Genomic DNA, 23,173 nt, shown 5'->3' with positions numbered 1-23,173 from the left:
TCGCACCACAAACTGCTCTGATCTTTATAGATTTTAATGCACGTCTTAAAAGCCACATTGAAAGAAGAGATATATTTTTTCTGTGTGGAATTACGATCTGAAAAACGATCTTTTACCTTCACCGTCTATTGCTCTGTATTTAATCCCGTGGATACAAATCCTGCCATATCTAGTAATGTATACAATAACTACTCAGTACAACAAATATTATGAATAGTACTCATTATTAAATCAATTGTTATATTCAGCAAAAAAGTAGGTATAAAACATAACATTTAATAAACTTTTAAAAACAATCACCCTGTTTAGGGATCTAAAAACATCAAGTCAACGCTGCCACTAATTCAAAAAGTGCTTTTTGGACTTAAATCAATGCTCTATAATTATAGAAAGACAATTCCATGTAAAGACTAGAAACAGTCTCACCAATGTGCCACAAGACAAACCTAAGTAAGTAGTTCCAATAGATACCGTATTTTTCAGACTATAAGACGCACCCCGGACCATAAGAAGCACCCCAATTTTCAGAAGGAAAATAGGGAAAAAAATAATAATGTGTCAAATGGGGGTCCGTCTTACAGTCCGAATTCAGCTTACCTGGGAAGGGATCTGGCACAGGTGGAGTAGTCACAGGGGTCATTCAATGACAAGGCTCGTGCGGTGGCAGCTCTGTGCTGGAGCAGCTGGGCTGTGCTGGGGCTGGAGCAGCTGGGCTGGGGCAGCGGGGGGGCTCTCTGTGCTCCGGTGCAGGGGTGGCAGCTCCGCCGGCATTTCCTCCAAGCCCTGAGGTCCCCCGCACATCCCTTGCTGGCCGCCGCCATGTTGCGGTGGCCTCCGGGATCATGGCCGCCGGGAAGATGGCCGCCGGTCCGGGGACGGCGCATGCGCAGGTTCAGATCTCGTCCCGAGATCTCGGGGGACGAGATCTCGTTGCAGAGATTTGAATCTCGTCCCCTGAGATCTCGGGACGAGATCTGAACCTGCACATGCGCCGGCCCCGGACCGGCGGCCATCTTCCCGGCGTCCATGTTCCCGAAGGCCACCGCAACATGGCGGCAGCCAGCAAGGGATGTGCGGGGGCCACCGGGCTTGGAGGAAATGCCGGCGGAGCTAATGCCCCTGCACCAGAGCACAAAGAGCTACCCCTGCACCGGAGCACAGAGCCCCACGGCACCCGCACCAGCCATGAACGGAGGTTAGTATATTGCGACCATAAGACGCACCCCCCACTTTCCCCCAAAATTTTTGGGGAAAAAAGTGCATCTTATGGTCTGAAAAATACGGTAGATCCTCAGATGCTAGGGAGGCAATGACTATGTTTAAATCCCTGATCAAAGAATCCCCATTTTTTGCTTTTTTCCTGACTTATTTCCTCAATAAGCTTGATTCATCAGTGGGATGATATATATTGCGAAGTCTGATCACAAACTTATCTGCAGCATACATCCTCACAGTGGTGCGGGAATAGTGTAATCTAAATGTATGGGTCGCTTATAGTCTGCCAGTGCTCGGTAATGAGCATAATCACACACCTGGGGATGTGTTCCTCTCCCTCCAAGTGCTCACTCCTTGAGAAAGCAAAAGGGCGAAACGTACATCGGATTTACATGCTGTTCTTTTCTTTATAAGGCATGTTTCCTAATGAATATGTGCAGTTTATCAATATTATAATTGTTTATTGACTATATATCAACTATATCAATTTACATATTAATATTCTACTGAGAACAGAGCAGTATTTATTTAAACCCTTTCACATATATGTAGTTTTGATATGTTTGTGGTGCACTTTCTTATCCCTGTCTATATTACGCCCCACAATTTTAAAGTTTTTCTTTTTTTTTTTTTTTTTTACTTTACGTATTAATAAAACTTTGTATGATATATATGTTCCCATTGTGGTTCTTGACATTTTGGTGTAGTCTATAAAGATTTACTCATAGTAATGTATATATTTATATTGTTGTGTGTTTTCTTATAACGGAGATATTACCTGATGACAGTGCTGACAAGAGCCGATTGCCATGAAGTCGCATTTACGCATTATGACACCAATAAAGATTATTTTATGACATAACTGATGTAAATCAACAATCGTTAGGGTTAGTCTTTGACTTTCTTTAAACTGAACAATTACAATCTGTCAGAAATAAAAACACGATACTGGCGGTGATGCGTAGTAGCACTGACTGATTTCTTCTAGAAGCGCCTTACAGATTTCCTTGTAGAACTTCATCTACACCCTGAAAGATCTGTTGTGTGCGCATGTAACCAATTTGCTGCTGAAAATCCACAGAATTTATTGTGGAACTGCATCAAATTTCACCCTATGCATTACAAGGCGAAGAACGCAATTCATTTAAAATTCAGCGCTGCGCTTCAGTTTACGTGCAGAAGATCGCCACAACTTGTATAGGACATTTGCTGCTATTGTATTAGACTGTGGAACTGCCCCTAAACTGAATTGCCGTTATGGAGAGATTATTTTTCTCCCCTGAATTTTTAAGCAAACCACAATTAAATCACGTTAGATTTAGAATACGCTGACACATTTACATGTTGTATATATATTTTATACATTTTTACATCTGAGGATATGACATTTACAATACACATTTGATGTACAAAAAGTGCGCATTTACACATATACACGCTCGCGTCCTTCTCGTGTCACTCAAATTTGCAAAATCCTTCCTCTTAATATACAGTAAGAAGTTACTATTACTCTCCTGCATCTTCAGCACAGTAATGGTTAAGTCTTGCTGTAGTGAAACCCTGGGTGCTCGCTAAAACCGCTGGATCCTGAGAATCTACATTGTTAGATCTATGATCCTTTATGTTAAATTGCACAAAGTGTAATCAAGTCCATTTACATCTGATGGCTTTCGGTTCCTCATCAGTGGCTCCTTGTGAGATATCCAAATTTGATGCCATACTTATAAGAAAAAAAATTGGGCCTGGTCATCATGACCGCTGTTCTTAGTGATTCCCATTGTCTGTGTCCAGTTTCTTCAGGCTGCCATTGTGGGTATGCAGCCATCCAGGCGACAGGTTAGACGTTTTCTGGATCTTCTCGGGACATCATTTCATGACAGAGTCTGCTGCAGAATTAACTGAAAGGTCGTTGTTGCTTGATTTAGACGTTTCTTTACAGATGAAGAAAAATAAATAAATAAAATAATAAAAATAATAATAATAAATATATCGGTAATTAGACATCACACACAAGGCACACTTAGCAGATTACAGCAGGCAGCACTGAATATTAACGTGGGTACGGGAAGTCCATATGGGATGCACTTATTTTTCTCAGTGATTGTTTTCACAGATTATTTTGAGTTTTGCTGCATTAGAACATATAAAAAAGCATTAGGACACACCTCATCATTGAATCTTGGTTCTTCATTCACACCTATTGTAACCGTGAATAAAACTAAGCCATGCAGTCTGCCTTTACTAACCTCTGTGAAGGAATGGGTTGCGCTAAAGAGCTCACCGAATTGGAGTGTTGCATTGTAAAAGGACTGTACTGGAATAAGTTTGTGAAATTTTTTCCCTCCTAAAAAATCCACCATCAACTGTGAGAGGTATTATTGAAAGGTGAAAGTGTTTAGCAACCACAGCAACTCGGTCATAAAGTGGAAATCGCTTAAATTTACATTTGGGGTGCTGAGGTACAAAGTGTATAAAAGTCACCAAAGTTATTGCTGATGCAATAACTGCAGAGTCCAAATCTCTGGCATTAACATTAGCACATAAATTGAACGGGAAGCTTCATGGAATGCATTTCCAAAGCCCACATTCTGCCTTACATCACCAAGCACAATGCCGAGCGTCGGATGGAGTGGTGTAAAGCCTGCTGCCACTGAACTCTGGAGCTGTGGAAATGTGTTCTGTGGGGTGACAAATTATGATTCTGGCAGTTTGATGAAGGAGTCTGTTTTGCAAATGGCAGGAAATTTTTACAGTTGGCACAATGCAGTCAGCAGGTAAATTTTGATGGAAATGTAATACATTGCTATGGTGGTGTAGGCCCTTAGTTCTCATAAAGGTAAATCTTAATGCTTCCACATACCAATGCATTTTACATAATTATATGCATCCAACTTTGTGGGACAAGTTTGGGGAAGGCTGTGACCCATTGCACTAGATCCAGAGAGACATGGCTGAGTGAGTTTGGTATGGAGGAACTTGACTGGCCTGCACAGAACCCTGACCTCAACCTCCAACACATTTGTGATCAACAAGAACAGATGGCAAGCAAGTCTCTCACATCCAACATCAGTAACATCAGTGTCTAACCTCATAAATGCTTTTCATGATAAATGAGAAAAAATTCCCACAGTGCAAAAACTTGTAAATTAAATCCTTCCAAAAAGAATGTAAGCTGTTTTAGCCGTAAAGGGAAACCAAAAAAGTCAACGCTTTCAGAAAATGACTATGCTAAAAACTCCTTGGTCTTAGCTTGTAAATGTTATTAGCGAAAATTATAACAAATCTCTACAATGAAGATGAGAAACTAAAGAATAAAAACTACATTTTACTCAGCTCTGCAGCCAATATATGGCCAGTTAAAAAGGTGAAAGGTACTTTTTAAATGGATGAACAATAATTTGCAGACAGCTTTCTATCTCCGCTCATGCTTGATCAAGTCTGTGTATTTATTTCAAAGAGCTAAAGACATGAAATGAGGATAAACTAGGATATACAGTGCCTTGCGAAAGTATTTGGCCCCCTGGAAATTTTCAACCTTTTCGCACATATCATGCCTTAAACATAAAGATACCAAATGTAAATTTTTGGTGAAGAATCAACAACAAGTGCAACACAATTGTGAAGTTGAACGAAATTTATTGGCTATTTTAAATTTTTGTGAAAATTCAAAAACCGAAAAGTGGGGCGTGCAATATTATTCGGTCCCTTTACTTTCAGTGCAGCAAACTCACTCCAGAAGTTCATTGTGGATCTCTGAATGATCCAATGTTGTCCTAAATGATTAATGATGATAAATATAATCCACCTGTGTGTAATCAAGTCTCCGTATAAATGCACCTGCGCTGTGATAGTCTCAGGGTTCTGTTTGAAGCACAGAGAGCATCATGAAGACCAAGGAACACAACAGGTAGGTCCGTGATACTATTGTGGAGAAGTTTAATGCCGGATTGGATACAAAATGATTTCCAAAACTTTAAACCCAAGGAGCACTGTGCAAGGGATCATATTGAAATGGAAGGAGTATCATACCACTGCAAATCTACCGAGACCCGGCTGTCCCTCTAAACTTACATCTCAAACAAGGAGAAGACTGATCAGAGATGCAGCCAAGAGGCCCATGATCACTCTGGATGAACTGCAGAGATCTACAGCGGAGGTGGGACAGTCTGTCCAGAGGACAACAATCAGTCGTACACTGCACAAATCTGGCCTTTATGGAAGAGTGGCAAGAAGAGAGCCATAAAAAGTGTTGTTTAAAGTTTGCATCAAGCCACCTGGGAGACACACCAAACATGTGGAAGAAGGTGCTCTGGTCAGATGAAACCAAAATCGAACTTTTTGGCAACAATGCCAAACGATATGTTTAGCGTAAAGGAAACAAAGCTCATCACCCTGAACACATCATCCCCACTGTCAAACATGGTGGTGGCAGCATCATGGTTTGGGCCTGCTTTTCTTCAGCAGGGACAGGAAAGATGGTTAAAATTGATGGGAAGATGGATGGAGCCAAATACAGGACCATTCTTGAAGAAAACCTGTTGGAGTCTGCAAAAGACCTGAGACTGGGACGGAGATTTGTCTTTCAACAAGACAATGATCCCAAACAAAGCAAAATCTACAATGGAATGGTTCACAAATAAACGTATCCAGGTGTTAGAATGGCCAAGTCAAAGTCCAGACCTGAATCCAATCGAGAATCTGTGGAAAGAGCTGAAAACTGCTGTTCACAAACGATCTCCATCAAACCTCACTGAGCTTGAACTGTTTGCCAAGGAAGAATGGGCAAGAATTTCAGTCTCTCGATGTACAAAACTGATAGAGACATACCCCAAGCGACTTGCAGCTGTAATCGCAGCAAAAGGTGGCGCAACAATGTATTAAGTTAAAGGGGCCGAATAATATTGCACGCCCCACTTTTCAGTTTTTGAATTTCTACAAAAATTTAAAATAACCAATAAATTTCGTTCAACTTCACAATTGTGTCCCACTTGTTGTTGATTCTTCACCAAAAATTTACATTTGGTATCTTTATGTTTGAAACATGATATGTGGGAAAAGGTTGAAAAGTTCCAGGGGGCCGAATACTTTTGCAAGGCACTGTATACAGCTGCAATAGTTTGTGATTAGATAATCATATAAGCTCTTGTGTTACACTGACCTTCCTTTTCCTTCTTCTCCAAGCTTTCCTCCGCGGCAGTTTTATCCGCTCTAAAGAAGATTCTTGCGCTGCTCAGTGAGAAGTAAAGGAACTCAAATTCCTAAACAAAAAGCAAAGATTCGATTAGGTGTCATATGTAAGGGCAATAAAACAAAGAAAGTAAGAAACAAGCAATCCAAGAAAGGGCTCAAGCACATGAGTATACTTGGTGTCAGTTTTGTACATAAAAATGATAGGGCTGCCAAAAAGTTCTATAATGCACAAAAAAAATAAAAAAGCGAGAATAAATGCAATAACAGGTGATCCAAACATCATATCTATCCCAGAATGGTATTAATAAAAATGTCAGCTCAGCGCGCAAAGAATAAGCCTTCACCCAGCCCCAGATTCTGAAAAATGGGAGATGTAACGGGTCTTTTTGTTTACTACTTAAATAAAAAATAAACTACATGTTTGGTATCAACAAACTCATAATGACCTGAAGAATCATAATGGCAGGTCAGTTTTATTTAGTGTACATGGTAATTAAAAAAAAAAAAAAAAACTTGTGGAATTGCACTTTTTTTTTTGCAATTTTGAACTTGAATTTTTTTCCCCATTTTCCAATATATGGTAAATTCAATGGTGTCATTCAAAAGTACAACTCATCTCGCAAAAAACAAGCCTCACATGGCCACATGGCACATTGATGGAAAAATAAACAAGTTATGGCTCTGGGCAGAAAGGGAGCAAAAAACGAAACCGCAAAAACTGAAAAACTCAAGGTGCTAAAGGGGTTAATTTTATAGAGTAAATAGAGTCTGACAACGAAGCATTGTGCCCTGCTTTTAGAAACGTTGATTGGCCTACTATAAGAGATGAAAAGCTTATTGCCTACAAAACCTAGCAAAATCCCGAGAAAAGCCCTAGTTTTTCAATTAGTTTCAGAAAAAGTATATAAAAAGGAAGAAAAAAAAAAGCTTCTTCACCTGCAGATAGATGTCTAGTCTTTTTTGAGTGAGGTTCATTGTCTGAAGCAGCTTCTCATCCTGATTGTTGGCCTGCACGTTCTGCTGCTTCGACACTGCCCTTTTCTCCTTCATGTACTTTTCTCTTACAGACTGGAACCAGTGCAATGAGTCAAATTCTTGGTACTGGTCCAATAACTTCAGAATATAGGCGACACCTGCAAGCAAAAACAAGGGGCAAAGGAAAAAATATTAACATAATCGGTAACTAAAAGTTAACAGGGTTGTATCGAGAAGAGAAGCTGAAGCGAGACGACATTCCCAACCGCTATATATTTTCCTTGCAGGGAATACAAAGTGGCTCTCCGTTTTAGCTAACCGGTCCAAGTGCTGGCGTGTCATCTATGACATTTACATTTATGACCTACCCAATGATAGTCAATATTTTCTTTCCCAACGAAGAGTACCAAGTTGGTTGGTAGGGGACTCCTCATACATTGACCTGTATAAAAGGTCAGTGTGTACAGCCACCTATCGGGTATCGCACAAACAGTGGGAACATATCAGGCACATTAGAACAACACGACATAAGTAACTTACCCATTGCAAACCCATCGTCAGTAAAAGCAGCACCAACTTTATTTTTCTTGTTTAGCTTCTCCTTGCAGTTTATAGAATGCTCAACAAAGTTAAGTGTCTGTAGAGGGAAAAAGAAGAATCTTGTTAGGCTAGTTTCACATTAGCGTTTACGGCCGCAGCGTCGGGATGCGCACGGCCGCCGCTAAGCCCCGCCGCGCCTCCGGACGCATGACGCTGCATGCGTCCCCTATCTTTACCACTGGGGACGCAGGCCGTGCGCAGTATGCGTTTTGCGGCGCATGCGTCCTTTTAACGCTGCGCCGACCAGCGCCAAACGCAACAGGTTGCAATTTGGTGCGCTCGGCGCAGCGTCAAAAGGACGCATGCGCCGCCAAACGCATACTGCGCACGGCCTGCGTTCCCAGTGGTAAAGATAGGGGACACAGGACGCATGCAGCGTCATGCGTCCGTAGGCGGAGCTACCGGCGGAGGCACGGCAGGGGGCGGGGCTTAGCGGCGCTGTGCACGCTAATGTGAAACTAGCCTTAGAAAGTCGGAAACTTAAGTTTTCAGAATCTGCACTATTGATACATTTTCTTTCCAGATTCCAATATCCTAATAAGCAAAGATACAGCAGACAGTGCCAAAATCAGGTGATGAGTAAACAAGACCTCCATTATTCTGCCACGTACAGGATACAACGCTTCTTGAAAGAGACATGCAACGGTTTGAAACGCTGCATCCCGTTATATGACAGAATAAAGGAGGTCTTGTTTTCTCGTCACCTGATTTGGACGCTGTCTACTAGGCCTTTGCTTATGTTGCTTCAAAGTGGGTTCCTTGGTGCTTAGGACTCTGCGGCCTTACACAGGCGAGCGCTTTGAGATGCATTTCTTTCACAAAGGACAGTGCTGTGAGCCATTTTTTGGATATCAGATTTCCCAATATTCAGAAAGGCAGGAACAGAAATCTTGTGCTGGCAAGTCCACCAAACGTAGAAGTTGTTCTTTCTACCAATATTCCTTTTTGGCTAATTGGAGGGGGTTTTAAGTTGTGAGCCTTCCCCCTTTTTATGATGACACCCAGTTACAACAGTCCATGTAATCCAATCACAAACAGCAGAACTTTTGCCCGCTGTGGAGAATAATTTGAATGCTCTATTCAGTTGTTTGATTATTTCAGCACCGTAAGGGAAGATACAAACAGTATAAGGGAACTGCTGATACAGTATATGTGGATTGGGTTCCCCAAAAGTGAATCTGTGCTGACAGACTCCCTTTAAGGGCGGGATTCACACTACCGTGTGTGATGCAAGAAACTCGCACGAGTCTCTCGCATCAACACCCGGCGCTGCCGCCGGCATTCAGGACCGGAACTGCGTCTTTATAGAAATACATGTAGCCGTAGCTTCGGTCCTGAGTGCTGGTGGCAGCGCCGGGTGTTGATGCGAGAGACTCGTGCGAGTTTCTTGCATCACACACGGTAGTGTGAATCCCGGCCCAAGGCTAACTTCTCACATCGCTAGATAGGCAGCATGAAAAGTTTAAACATACCAAGGCAATTAGATAAAGGAAAATATAAGTGCTATTCTGGCTCGGTAAGTGTCCGCTCTCATTTAGCATCCTGAGGTTTAGTCACTAAACCTTTCACCTCTGGTTTTGACTGACATTGCTAGATGTTGGCATTCAGTTTGTGGATGCATATATAGTATGTCACTGAAGTGGATACTCACAGAATAAAAAGGCTTTGAACGCATTCTAGCCCCCCCACTATATGATTCAGGGAAAGCGGTCAATTAAGTTTAAAGTGGAGTCGCTAGAGAGGGTTTACAGATCAAATTACAGGACTTCGTTTGTCTCTTGGTATGTTTAGTAGTGACGAGCAAAGGTGCTCGAATAAAGTGTAATCCGAGCATGCTTGTGTACTAACCGATTGTCTTCGGCATGTTCGAAAAATATGTTCCAAGTCCCCACGGCTGCTAGCTAATCCCTGCATGTGTTAAAGTTGTCTAACATACTTTTCGAGCGCACTTAAGACACTTGGTTAGCACACGAGCATGCTCTGATAACACCTAATCCGAGTACGTTCGCTCATCACTAAGGTTTAGAATGGTTTCCAAACATCCAAGAAACAAAGAAAAGCAGAAACTGATACGCTGCCTTTATATATGGTGGAAAAAGAAAATATTATGAAGGGCTATGCACAATGACAACTACAACATCCACACATCTACACATAAAGATAAAAAAAAAATATTAAAGCAGGTACAGCAACTTAGTTACAATCAGAGCGGCACGCACCAAAGGTGGGACGATAATGTTGAAGTTCCGGAGATGAATATTCTTTGCACTGCGAAATTCAGGCGCAAACACATCCACCAACATTTTGAAGTATTCTGTTCCCTCTGCTGAATTTCTGGTTAGGTCACCGAGCACAAAATCTAGCTGCCTGGAAAGAGAACGGTTCTTTTTTAAAATTCAGCTTTTATTCCAATAATACGTCTGAATGTATAGAGAATCCATACTGTCAGGGTAAGGAATGCTAACATGTTTATAATTCACCTCGCAGCCTTCTGAGTCTCCTCTGACAAAGCCTCCTCTTTCACCAGTTCTTCAAAATTCACTATGTCTTCTAAGTCTGGTACAAATCTAGGTGAAAGTGTAATAAATGAACAGATACAGACATGAAAAAGAAAAGAAAATACCCTACTCCTCTCCATAGCAAGTCTCAAGCGGCTGCTAAAGGATGGACATGGCTATATATTCTAATTGGCCACCGAGTCATCTAAAGTAGAAACCAATATGGGTAATAGATAAGGTTCCGAGCAGGGGATTATAGTACTCCATCTTACCATGCAATGCATGTATGGTCAGGGCCAGCCCTACTAGGAAAAGCTCTACTAGAACAAGTCCTAGAATTAAGAAAATGCTGGCATCTTGTAGACACTATGCACAATGCAATAACCAAACATTTTTTAGAAGCCGTTTGCATATTTCTAACAGGCCGTATAGTGAGTATATAAAATAATGAGTTATTGTTGAAGAGTGTAAAAACTCATTTTAAAGGGAATCCATCTACACAAAGCTAGGGATAGCTAATACTAGAGGAGAGAGAGAAGATTCAAAAAGATATAAATAAACTGGAGAAGTGGACAGCAACTAACAGAATGTTTTTTAACAGGGAAAAATGCAAAGTACTACATCTGGGCAATAAAAATGAAAAAAGCATATACAGAATGGGAGGAATAGGGCTAAGCAACAGCACATGTGAAAAAGACTTGGGTATACTAATAGATCACAGACTGAATATGAGTCAACAGTGTGATGCAGCAGCAAAAAGGGCAAATGCAATTCTAGGATGTATTAACAGAAGCATACAGTCTAGATCACGTGAAGTCATTATTGCCCTCTTACTCCTCTTTGGTCAGACCTCATCTGGAATACTGTGTCCAGTTTTGGGCGCCACATTTTAAAAAAGACATCAACAAACTGGAGCAAGTTCAGAAAAGAGCGACCAGAATGGTGACCGGTCTGCAAACCCTGTCTTATGAGGAAAGGTTGCAGGATTTGGGAATGCTTAGCTTGCAAAAGAGAAGACTGAGAGGAGACTTAATAACTGTCTACAAATATCTCAAGGGCTGTCACATTGGAGAACGATCATCTTTATTCTCATTTGCACCAGGAAAGACTAGAAGCAATGGGATGAAACTGAATGGGAGGAGACACATTAGATATTAGAAAAAACAGGCTGCCACGAGAAGTGGCGAGTTCTCCTTCAATAGAAGTCTTCAAACAGAGGCTGGACAGATATCTGTCTGGGTTGATTTAGCGAATCCTGCTTTGAGCAGGGGGTTGGACCAGATGGCCCAGGAGGTCTCTTCCAACTCTGATTCTACAGCTTTTGCCCACCTGAGAACAGCATAATGTAGAGACGAAGACCTGATTCCAGCGATGTATTACTTACTGGGCTGCTTGTTGCGGTTTCAATAAAATTTGTGTTTTCTGAGCAGGAGATTATCACTAGAAGACTAGTAAACTTGCTGCCGGGAAGTCCTCTACATTCATGAGCTCTGTATAACACCAGCCCCACCACTGATTGGCAGCTTTCAGTGTACCCTGTGCGGAAAGGTGCCAATCAATGACGTTGGTTATACATGGATCATATTCATTCAGAGAACTGCAGCAGAAAAAAAACAGGACTTTTATCAAAATGACAGCAAACAGCCCAGTAAGTGGCACATCGCTGGAATCACAACTTGCTGCTCTCAGCTAGGTGACAGAAAAAAACCTAGTGACAGATTTCCTTTAATCGCTCCATTTAATTTAAAATGAAGCAACTTTACTAAACAGTCTTCATCAAAAATGTCCTACTATGTTGTAGCTGCAGCTCCTTTGCGGAACTTGAGTCTCCATGGTAAGAGGCTACAATCAAAGCTCCATGTCGCCGGTTTTGGCAGCCATACTCCCTTTTGTTCACCATTACTTGAGGATATACACTTGGTAGATTAAACAAAAAGAACACAGGTAGCAGGGAGTATAGCTCAGAGAGGATGGGTTTGCTTGTCTACTACCAGGATGACATAAGTCAACACAACTTTTTGATTGACATTTTTTCCTTTTTTTAAAAAAAAATTGTTAGATGCATTGGAACTATAAAAATGGTGACAAACATCTACAAACCATTGAACCTTTTGTTTTCTGTCCAGATCCAAAAGGTTTTTGTTTATTAAAACTGATCATTTACTAATAAATGTGGCATATCCACAAATTTGTAAATTAATATGCATACCTGATTGCATTACTGCAGCAGTGAAGACCACCAGACCGGATCATCCTGACGTAGCCCATTGCGTTCCCTGCAATAAAGCTACTGATCAATATTGGCAGCCATAAGAAAGGCAAGAAATGGGGAAGAGTGGCTGCCACAATTCTCAAAGAACCACCCAATCCACAGTGCGCAACCAGAAATAACACAACAGGGATTTTATTTCTATTTTCGTTAAGATATCGAGTCTTACCAATCTGGCTGATGAGCTGCCTGAACTGGTCCAGATAGCTCTGTCCATCAGGGGTGAGGCCAAGCTTTCGGATTCCACGGTTAAACTTTTCGGCCCTCTCAAACGGGTACTGGAAGAAGAGATAAGAAAACCAAAACAAACTAAAAATTATCCACAAATAAAAATATAATAAAGAAAGAAAACATTTCTACATTTTAATTTACCTTCTGATCAGTTTGGTCCTTAACTTCTCTGAAATAGCGAATATCTTTGATCAATCTGGACTTGATGTGTTCATCGTACATAAACTGGCTAAATATATAAAACTTCTTCCGAAGAAACTGGTATGTGAAATTTACCTGAGGACAGATGGAAACATAAGGAGCTGACACTGGGTAAAACTCAGACTGATTAATGGCCTGAGAAGCAACAGATGAAACGTAGAGCTTCTCTTCTCTTTGGTGTTACACTGCCCCCACAGGCCACAATAGGTATAACACAATGAATACATTTTACCTGAAAGGGTCTTTGGATGAAATGACCAGAGAGATTTAACACAACCTAAGTTATCATCTAGTATGTCAGAATATAACCACCTCTAACCTACACTTCCACATAAGCCTGCAGTTACAGTGTCTTGCAAAATTATTCACCCCCTTTGCTTTTTAACTATTTTAGAACATTAGAACCTGTGTTCAAATATTTTTGTAATCAGATTTGTGTGTGATGCATTAGCACTAAATAGTCTAAGTTAAGGGCATGTCACACTAAGAGATATCGCTAGCAATATCGCTATAACTTGTGACGTTATAGCGATATTGCTAGCGATATCTCTGTGTGTGATACTTACCTCTGACCGCTCCCCCGCTGGTTATCGCTGATCGCGCGAGAACGTCCAGGACCGCTTCTCGTCGTCAGCTTCCTGCTGTGAGGACGAGCGACGCGTGGAGCCGGGCGGGAGGACGCAGGATCGCCTGGTGTGACAGGTAAGTAGCGATCCCCGTCCCCAGCGATGTCGCTGGTGAGATCTGCCTGTGTGGCAGCTCACTAGCGACCACTTAGCGATGTACCAGCGATCCTGACCGCGTCATATCGCTGGTCGGGATCGCTGGTACATCGCTAAGGGTGACAGTACCTTAAGTGAAGTGAGAAAAATAGGCATAAATTAAATTTATGGGATCAAATAACTAAACATTGGCATGTGCATATGTAATCACCCCTCTTGCAATGAAGCCCTAAACATTTTCCTTTCCCGAAAGGCCAAAAAGACAGCAGAACCATTAAGTAAGAAGCACCACTAACCAAATACCATGAAGACCAAGGAGATCTCCAAACAAGTCAGAGACAAAGTTGTTGAAAAATATACGGTAAGTCAGGGTTGGGTTATAAAAAAAATAAAATATTACCATCTCTGATGATCTCCAGAGCACCATCAAATCCATTATTATGAATTGGAAAGAACATGGTCCCACAACAAACCTGCCAGGAGGGCTCCTCACCAAACGTCCCAACCTGGGCAAGGAAGGCATTAAACAGAGCAGCAGCACAGAGTCCAAAAAAAAAAAAAAAATGTGAAGGAGCTGCAGAGTTCCCAAGCTGAGACAGGAGTATCTGTCCATGCGACCACAATAAGCCGTACATGCCACAGAAGTGGCTTTCATACAAAAGTGGGGAGAAAAAAGCCTTTATTAAACAAACAAAAATTGTAAGGCTTGTTTTTAGTGTGCCAAAAGACATGTGGGAGAATGCACAAATGTATGGAGGAAGGTGCTGTAGTCAGATGAGAACAAAATTCAACTTTTTGGTTACCAAGATAAATGCCATGTCTGTCTCCAAAGTCAACACAGGTCATCACCCCAATAACACCATCCCCACAGTGAAACATGGTGGTGGCAGAATGTTGTGGGGATGTTTTTCGGCGACAGGGAAAATGCAGTAGAGGGTAAGATGAATGGTGTGAAATACAATGATTTTCTTGAGCAAAACCTGTTTCAGACTGTCAATTTGAGACTGGGACAAAGGTTCACCTTCCAACAAGACAATGACTCAAAGCATACTGCTAAAGAAACACTCTAGTGATTTAAGGGAAAACATGTAAATGTTTTGAAGTGGCCTACTCAAAGGCCAGACCTTAATCCAATTGAGAATCTATGGTCAGACTTGAAGATTGCTGTTCACCAAAGGAAGCAATCTAACTTGAAGAAGCAGGAGCAGCTTTGCCTTGAGAAATGGTCAAAAAATCCCAGTGGCAAGATGTGGAAATCTCAGAGGTATCCAAAGCAAAACTTGCTGCATTAATTGCCGCAAAAGTATGCTCTATAAAATACTGATTTTAGGCGGGTGATTAGTTAAAAGGAACCAGTCAGCAGGTTTGTGCACACTAACCTACAGACAGTGTCAGGTCAGCGCCATTATACTGACTAAAATGATACCTTTAAAATGATACCTTTAAACACAAAACTGAAAATTAAAGATAAAAAAAAACAAACAACCACAAGACGGATTTAAACAACCAAGGTATCATTGTAATCAGTATAACGGTGCTGACCTGACAGTGACTGTAGGTTACTGTGCACAATCCTGCTGACAGATTCCCTTTAAGCATACTGAAGTTTACAGTTATTTTGTTCTATTTGTTGTTTTCTTCACAATAAAAAGAAAATAGGGATTTTTGTGTACTCACCGTAAAATCCTTTTCTCCGAGCCATTCATTGGGGGACACAGAGACAGTGGGTGTTCTGCTGCTTGCCACTAGGAGGACACTAAGCAAACCAGAAAAAAAGTTAGCTCCTCCCCTGCAGTATACACCCTCTCGCTGGATGAGATCTCCAGTACGGCGAAAAAGTAGTAGGAGCTTAAACAGTCAACAATAACCATAACTATGTCAAAACCTAAGAATGCTACAAATGAGCCAGTAGGCTAAATAGGGCGGGTGCTGTGTCCCCCAATGAATGGCTCGGATAAAAGGATTTTACGGTGAGTACACAAAAATCCCCATTTCTCCTACGCCTCATTGGGGGACACAGAGACAGTGGTACGTCCTAAAGCAGTCCCTGGGTGGGGAGCATACATCTTCTAATACCCCATGTACCACTGAGTCAACACTGAGGTACTGCAGATTGCAGGATGCGTCTGCCGAGAGCTGCATCCGCAGAGGCCTGAGAATGAATTTGGTAATGTTTTGTAAAAGTATGCAGACTGGACCAAGTCGCAGCCTTGCAGACCTGTTCTGCTGAGGCCTGGTGCCGAATGGTCCAAGAGGCACCCACTGACCGGGTAGAGTGCGCCTTAATCCCCGCTGGCACAGGCGCGTTCCTGACACGGTAGGATTCCTGAATCGCTAAGCGAATCCACCTGGCTAGCTTGCTTTTGAAGTGGCTAGACCCTTCCTATGCCCCTCTGGAAGTATGACAGGATGAAAATGATGAAATGGTAAGACAGGATGTTGAGAAGGCTGAACTTTTAAATTCCTATTTTGCATCTGTTTTCTCTCAGAAAGGAAATGTAACATCAACTGTTATTCACTGTCCTATTAAGGGAATAGAAGAATCCAGGATATCTATAAACAGAAAGATAGTGAGGAAACACTTAGCTAACCTAAATGTATTCAAGTCTCCAGGTCCAGATGAATTACACCCCAGAGTACTGAAGGAGATAGCAGAAGAAATTTTTGAACCCCTCTCCATAATCTTTGAAAATTCTTGGAGAACAGGAGAAGTGCCAGAAGACTGGAGAAGAGCAAATGTTGTTCCTATCTTCAAAAAGGGGAAGAAGGTGGACCCAGGCAACTATAGGCCGGTGAGTCTGACTTCTATACCAGGAAAGATCTTTGAACAAATTATTAAACAACATGTATGTCAATACCTGGATAAGAATGAAGTGATTAAACAAAGTCAGCATGGGTTTGTAACTAATAAGTCATGTCAGACTAATTTAATTTCCTTCTATGATGGTATTACTGATTGGGTGGATCAAGGAAATGCTGTAGATATAGTATATCTTGACTTCAGCAAAGCATTTGACAAAGTCTCTCATACAATCCTTATTGAAAAAATGACTAAGTATGGAATGGACAAGACAACTGTTAGGTGGATTCATAACTGGCTTAGTGATCGGACCCAAAGAGTGGTCGTAAATGGCTGCACATCCAGTTGGAAGAATGTCTCAAGTGGGGTACCACAGGGCTCTGTCCTGGGCCCTGTATTGTTCAACATCTTTATCAACGATTTAGATGAAGGAATTGAGGGTAAACTGATTAAATTTGCTGATGACACAAAGCTAGGAGGGATAGCTAATACTAGAGAAGAGAGAGAGAGGATTCAAAAAGATTTAAATAAACTGGAGAAGTGGGCAGCAACTAACAGAATGGTTTTTAACAGGGAGAAATGCAAAGTACTACATCTGGGCAATAAAAATGAAAAAAGCATATATAGAATGGGAGGAATAGGGCTAAGTGACAGCACATGTGAAAAAGACTTGGGTATACTAATAGATCGCAGACTGAATATGAGTCAACAGTGTGATGCAGCAGCAAAAAGGGCAAATGCAATTCTAGGATGTATTAACAGAAGCATACAGTCTAGATCACGTGAAGTAATTATTTCCCTCTACTCCTCTTTGGTCAGACCTCATCTGGAATATTGTGTCCAATTTTGGGCACCACATTTTAAAAAAGACATCAACAAACTGGAGCAAGTTCAGAAAAGAGCGACCAGAATGGTGACCGGTCTGCAAACCCTGTCTTATGAGGAAAGGTTGCAGGATTTGGGAATGTTTAGTTTGCAAAAGAGAAGACTGAGAGGAGACTTAATAGCTGTCTACAAATATCTAAAGGGCTGTCACATTGTAGAAGGATCAACTTTATTCTCATTTGCACAAGGAAAGACTAGAAGCAATGGGATGAAGCTGAATGGGAGGAGACACAGATTAGATATTAGAAAAAACTTTTTGACAGTTAGAGTGATCAATGAGTGGAACAGGCTGCCACGAGAAGTGGTGAGTTCTCCTTCAATGGAAGTCTTCAAACAGAGGCTGGACAGACATCTAACTGGGATGATTTAGCAAATCCTGCTTTGAGCAGAGGGTTGGACCAGATGGCCCAGGAGGTCCCTTCCAACTCTACGATTCTATGATTCTATGATTCTATGATTCTATGATCTGACTTGTGGAAGGGAGCCATCCGCGAGATGTACCGTCTCAGCGCCCTAACCACATACAGGGTGTGGAGGGCCTTCTCAATGCGATGGGACTGGTGCCGGACAAAAGGAAGGCAAAACAATTTCCTCGTTGAGATGGAAAGAGGAGACAACCTTGGGCAGGAAGGACAGGGACGTCCTGAGAACTACGTTGTCCTGATGAAAAATCAGGAAAGGAGAACGGCAGGACAGGGCTGCCAATGCCGAAACTCATCTGATTGACGTAATTGCCACTAGAAAGACCACTTTCCAAGAGAGGACGGTCAATGACACATCCTGCAGCGGTTCGAAAGGAGCCTCCTGTAAGGCCCCGAGAACCAGGTTAAGGTCCCATGATTCCAATGGCCTTCTATAAGGAGACGCCACATGGGAAACTCCCTGAATGAACGTCTTGACCTGAGGTTTGGTGGCAATTTTGCGTTGGAAAAGCACTGACAAGGCCGAAACTTGGCCCTTGAGCGAGCTAAGCGCGAGGCATGATTCTAAACAGGATTGAAGGAACTCCAATATGGCCGGAATGGAAAACACAAGAGGGGATCGACCATGATCCTTGCACCATGAAAAGAAGGTTTTCCAGGTGCGGTGATTGATGCGGCTGGGCACAGGCTTCCTAGCACTAATCATGGTGGAAATCACGCCGCGAGAGAACCCAGCCTGTGCTAAAATCTATGATTCAATGGCCACGCTGTCAAAGACAGGGCCCCGGAGTTCTGGTGGTAAATCGGGCCCTGAGAGAGCAGATCCATGCGATCTGGAAGTCGCCAGGGGACGTCGGCGACTAGTTGTATTAGTTCTGCATACCATGCTCAGCGCGGCCAATCTGGCGCGACTAGGATCACTGGTACACCCTCCGCTCTGATCTTCTTGATGACCCTCAGAAGCAAGGGAAAAGGGGGAAAGATGTACGGGAGCCAGAACCGGTGCCATGGCAGAACGAGAGGGTCCGCTCCGATGGCGCATGGATCGCTCGATCAGGCAATGAACAGAGACACCTTATTTAGTCTTGAGGCCATGAGATCCACATCCGGAGTCCCCCAACGATGACAAATCTGCTGAAAGACTTCCAGATGAAGAAGAGACCACTCTCCCGAGGCAATGCCTTGGCGACTGAGAAAATCTGCCACCCAATCTGCCGCCCAGGATGTGGATTGCTGAGATGGGTGAATGGTTGGTCTCGGCCCAATGGAGGATGTGACTCACTTCGTGCATGGCCATCCTGCTCCGGGTACCTCCCTGGCGCTTGATATACGCTACAGCTGTGGCATTGTCGGATTGGATCCTGATGGGGTGACCTGCGAGGAGATTGTGGAAACTCCGTAGAGCTAATCTGATTGCTCGTATCTCAAAAATTTTAATGGGGAGACGTGACTCTCGGGTCGACCAACGACCCTGTGCCGTGTGGTGATGAAAGACCGAACCCCAGTCGAGAAGGCTTGCGTCGGTGGTTACTACTAACCATCTTACTGGGAGAAAAGACCTCTCTTGATTCAGGGAGGACCTCATTGTCCACCTGAGGGCTTGCCTGACCCGCAGGGACAGACAGATCCGACGGTCCAGGGAGAACAGGTTCTTGTCCCAAGCTGACAGCAACATATGTTGTAAGGGACGGAGACGGAACTGTGCAAACGGAACTGCTTCCATCGCAGCCACCATCTTTCTGAGAACTCTCATGCTGAAACGAATGGAGTGAGAAGCTGGTCAGGAAAGAGTCCGTGCTGCCTGTTGTAAGGTTTGGGTCTTTTCTGGAGGGAGAGTGACCAACCCGAGGGAAGTGTCCAAGATCATTGCTAAAAAGGAAATCTGCTGAGCCGGATTCGGGGGAAGACTTTTTGAATTTTATCTTCCACCCCAGGCGCGAAAGTGTATTTACTGTTATATCCACGGATTCCTCGCAGGCTGGAAGGGACGGACCCTTGATGAGCAGATCGTCCAGATACGGTAACACCACTACTCCCCGAGAGTGGAGAATGGCCATGACCTTGGTAAAGACCCTGGGGGCGGTAGCGAGTCCGAAGGGCAAGGCAATGAGCTAGAAGTGTTCCTCGTGAATTGCAAAACGCAGGAACTGCTGGTGGGATGGGCAGATTGGAATGTGAAAGTAGGCATCCTTGATGTCGATGGATGCTAGGAACGCTCCTTTTTTCCCATGGAAGTGACAACTGATCGGAGAGATTCCATTCAAAACCGCCGTACCCCGACAAACTGATTTAACAGTTTGAGATCCAGAATGGGTTGCATCGTCCCGTCCTTCTTTGGAACCACAAAAAGGTTTGAATAAAAACCTCTGAACCTTTCGTGATGAGGGACCGGAATGATGACTGTCCCTTAGGAGAGCCTGAACAGCCTGAAGGAAGGCTCTTGCCTCTTTGTTGGGAGGAAAAGAGGGGAAAAACCAAGTTGGAGGGGGAGAAAGAAATTCTATCTTGTATCCGGGAGGACACCAGCTCCCTGACCCACTTGTCATGGACGACCGCGAGCCAGGTGTGGCTGAAGGAAAGTAGGCGACCGCCTACTCAGTCGGTGTCCGCTGGATACCACAACAAGTCATTGGGTAGATCTAGGAGAACTGGCGCCCCTAGATCCAGAAGCCCTAGGCCTGGGTTTCCAAGTGCGGTTAGGTCTGTATGAGACCTGGGAGCCTCTGTCTCCGCGCGAGGACGGACCTGATCCGGAAGAGAAGGTAGAGGAGAACCAACCGGAATTGTTGCGAAAAGATCGAAAGCGTGTCGGCTGTTGGTTGTGAAACAGCCGAACGGCCTTTTGTTGAGGAAGGAATTTACTTTTTCCCCCGGTAGCATCAGAAATGAACTGATCCAGTTTCTCTCCAAAAAGACGACCCGTTTGAAAGGGGAGAGAAGTCAACGATCTTTTAGATGTGGCATCCACCCGCCAGTCGCGGAGCCATGGGGCTCTTCTAAAGGAGATCGCATTAGCGGCAGTTTGAGCAGCGCAATTGGCGGCATCAAAAGAGGCGTCCACTACAAATTCCGCTGCATGAATTATCTGCCTGGCGACAGTGGTTGCCTCCGGAGGAAGATTGGTGACCTGGAAGGAAGTAATCAAGACTTCTGCCCAAGCGGCCATTGCCTTAGTAACCCAAATTGCTGCGAAAGATGGAAAAAGCGCTGCTCCTGAAGCTTCAAAAACTGAACGGGAAATGTAGTCAATCTGACGATCGGAGGGGTTTCTGATTGAGGAACCCTCAGAAACAGAAAGGAGCGTTTTTGAAGCAAGACGCGATACAGGAGGGTCCACCGGTGGGGACTGTAACCAATCCTTCATTAGGTCTGGATCAAAAGGGTATTTAGCCTGAGTAGACTTTTGCCCTGTGAACTGCTTATGCGGACTATCCCTATGTTTCTAGACAATTTCCTTAAAGTCCGGATGGCTGGTAAATAACCTGCGCACACGCTTGGTTTTCTTAAGTGAGATAGGATGTGCTGGAGCGGGAACATTATCCTCATCCAACTTCAGAATTCTGTTGACTGATTCTATAAGAGAATCAAGCGACTCTTGATCAGTTGGGGGATTCTGAGGGGCTGACGTGTCAGATTCGAATTCAGAGTCGTGCTCGCTGAGAACTCCAGGAGAGGGAGAGCGAGAGACAGGAGTCGCAGAGGCTGAGGCGCGACCGAGACTAGGGGACGCATCATGGGTCCGCTTTCTAGAGACCTGACCATCCCTTGAACTAGTATGGCCCCAGCTGGTGGATGGTTCCCGGCCGACGCCAGAGCCTTCCTCGGGAGGTAAGGACGCTTTCTGGCTTAAAGAGTCCTCCCGAAGGGAGAATATAGCCTGGGTCAGAGACTCCACCGACCGTGACGGGGACGCAGCCCACTCAGGGGTACTAAACGCAGGAGGCCCGTCAGCAGACGTGGCGAGGGGTGACTGAGCGTAGGTCGGGGCGCATGCCGTGCATAATGGATTAGTCTGTGCACTGGATAAGGCAGACTTGCAAGTGGTACACACGGTAAAAAATGCAGTGTGCTTCTTAGCAGCCCGTTTAGCCTCCTTAGATTGAGACATAGCGCTCCTGAAAGGGTTAACAGCAGCGTTTGTCTGCAGCTGCAGGGAATATGCCGGGAAGGGGTTAAGCTTTAATCTGAGGGCAGATGCAGCTTACCCACGGTCATGTGTTGTGTCCCCGGGAGGAATAGCGGTGGCTCTGCGATGACACCCGGTATCCGGCAGCGTGCAGGCCTCACAGCTCGTATCCAGAGCAGGCTGAGGTGAAAGAGATGGCCCCCGAGATTAGGATTGCGCGTCTCGTAAGTAATGAGACGCGCCAAGAGGAGGGGGCGGCGATGTTAGCGCGGGCGGCGCTATTTAAATTGCGGCCTAGTAGGCCAGAAAAGCCGGGGGCTAAATTTTCGGCCTACCCGCGGTAGGCGCTGGGGGCGGGGAGGGAGCGGCGCTAGTGGGCAGCGCCATTCAAATTGCGACCTAGTAGGCCAGAAAAGCCGGGGACTAAATTTTCGGCCTACCCAAGCGCCGTGCGGGGGGGCCCGATGGGGGGGGGGTCGCGATGGGGGGGGGCCGGAGCACCGCCGCTGACGCTAAGTCAGTGCTTCTCCCGGGGGCCAGGAACCGACCCCATACCTCCACTCCAGTGCTCGGCAGGCCGTGCAGTCCAGGGCCATCCAAGCAGGTCTTTTCATGCTCCTGGCTGATGAAGCAGAGCTGGAGGAGTTCTTAAAGGGGTATGCTCAATCGATCCTCCCTATGGCAGGGGGATGGAGAGCTATGGGGCTGATTCAGGGCATTCGGAAGCGCTGTTCCAGTCTTCTCTGTTGCACTCCATGCGCCTGCCCTCACATCCATGGAATACCGGGACCGTAAGGATCACTGCCATCATCGCCAGAGGAATCAGCCCCGTACGTCACAGGAAAGTGTACGGGGAGGTATGCTCCGCGTGCTTGCCTGCTGTTGGTTCGGGGGAGAGCGGGCCGTAGAAAGGAACTGTCGCCCCCTTCACTCCGTTAATTAAAAAATAAAAATTTACAGAAAAATTCAAAAATAAAATAAAAACGGTGGGGTCTGAAACCAAACCCAAGTGCCTCCTATAGACACTAAGCAAGAACTG

The 23,173-nt window shown here is 44.1% G+C and overlaps 1 protein-coding gene across 2 annotated transcripts in view; it reads right to left on the bottom strand.

Moving 5' to 3' along the window:
* Nucleotides 1-2,551: 2,551 nt before the first annotated feature.
* Nucleotides 2,552-23,173, bottom strand: part of WASHC4 (WASH complex subunit 4) — a 174,925-nt gene continuing 154,303 nt past the window's right edge. For both annotated transcript variants that reach the window (XM_073556919.1, XM_073556920.1), the window contains exons 25-33: nucleotides 13,120-13,254; nucleotides 12,917-13,025; nucleotides 12,688-12,754; nucleotides 10,461-10,547; nucleotides 10,200-10,347; nucleotides 7,921-8,017; nucleotides 7,342-7,538; nucleotides 6,374-6,473; nucleotides 2,552-3,146 (exon numbers count right to left, since the gene is read on the bottom strand). In XM_073556919.1, the coding sequence (XP_073413020.1) occupies nucleotides 3,082-3,146; nucleotides 6,374-6,473; nucleotides 7,342-7,538; nucleotides 7,921-8,017; nucleotides 10,200-10,347; nucleotides 10,461-10,547; nucleotides 12,688-12,754; nucleotides 12,917-13,025; nucleotides 13,120-13,254 (1,005 nt within the window). In that variant the 3' untranslated portion in view covers nucleotides 2,552-3,081. The remainder of the gene's footprint in view (nucleotides 3,147-6,373; nucleotides 6,474-7,341; nucleotides 7,539-7,920; nucleotides 8,018-10,199; nucleotides 10,348-10,460; nucleotides 10,548-12,687; nucleotides 12,755-12,916; nucleotides 13,026-13,119; nucleotides 13,255-23,173) is intronic.

Source organism: Dendrobates tinctorius, unplaced genomic scaffold (assembly GCF_039654945.1).
Source record: "Dendrobates tinctorius isolate UK_male_01 unplaced genomic scaffold, ASM3965494v1 ptg000241l, whole genome shotgun sequence".
Lineage (NCBI taxonomy): Eukaryota > Metazoa > Chordata > Amphibia > Anura > Dendrobatidae > Dendrobates > Dendrobates tinctorius.
This window is presented reverse-complemented; position numbering and strand designations above follow the sequence as displayed.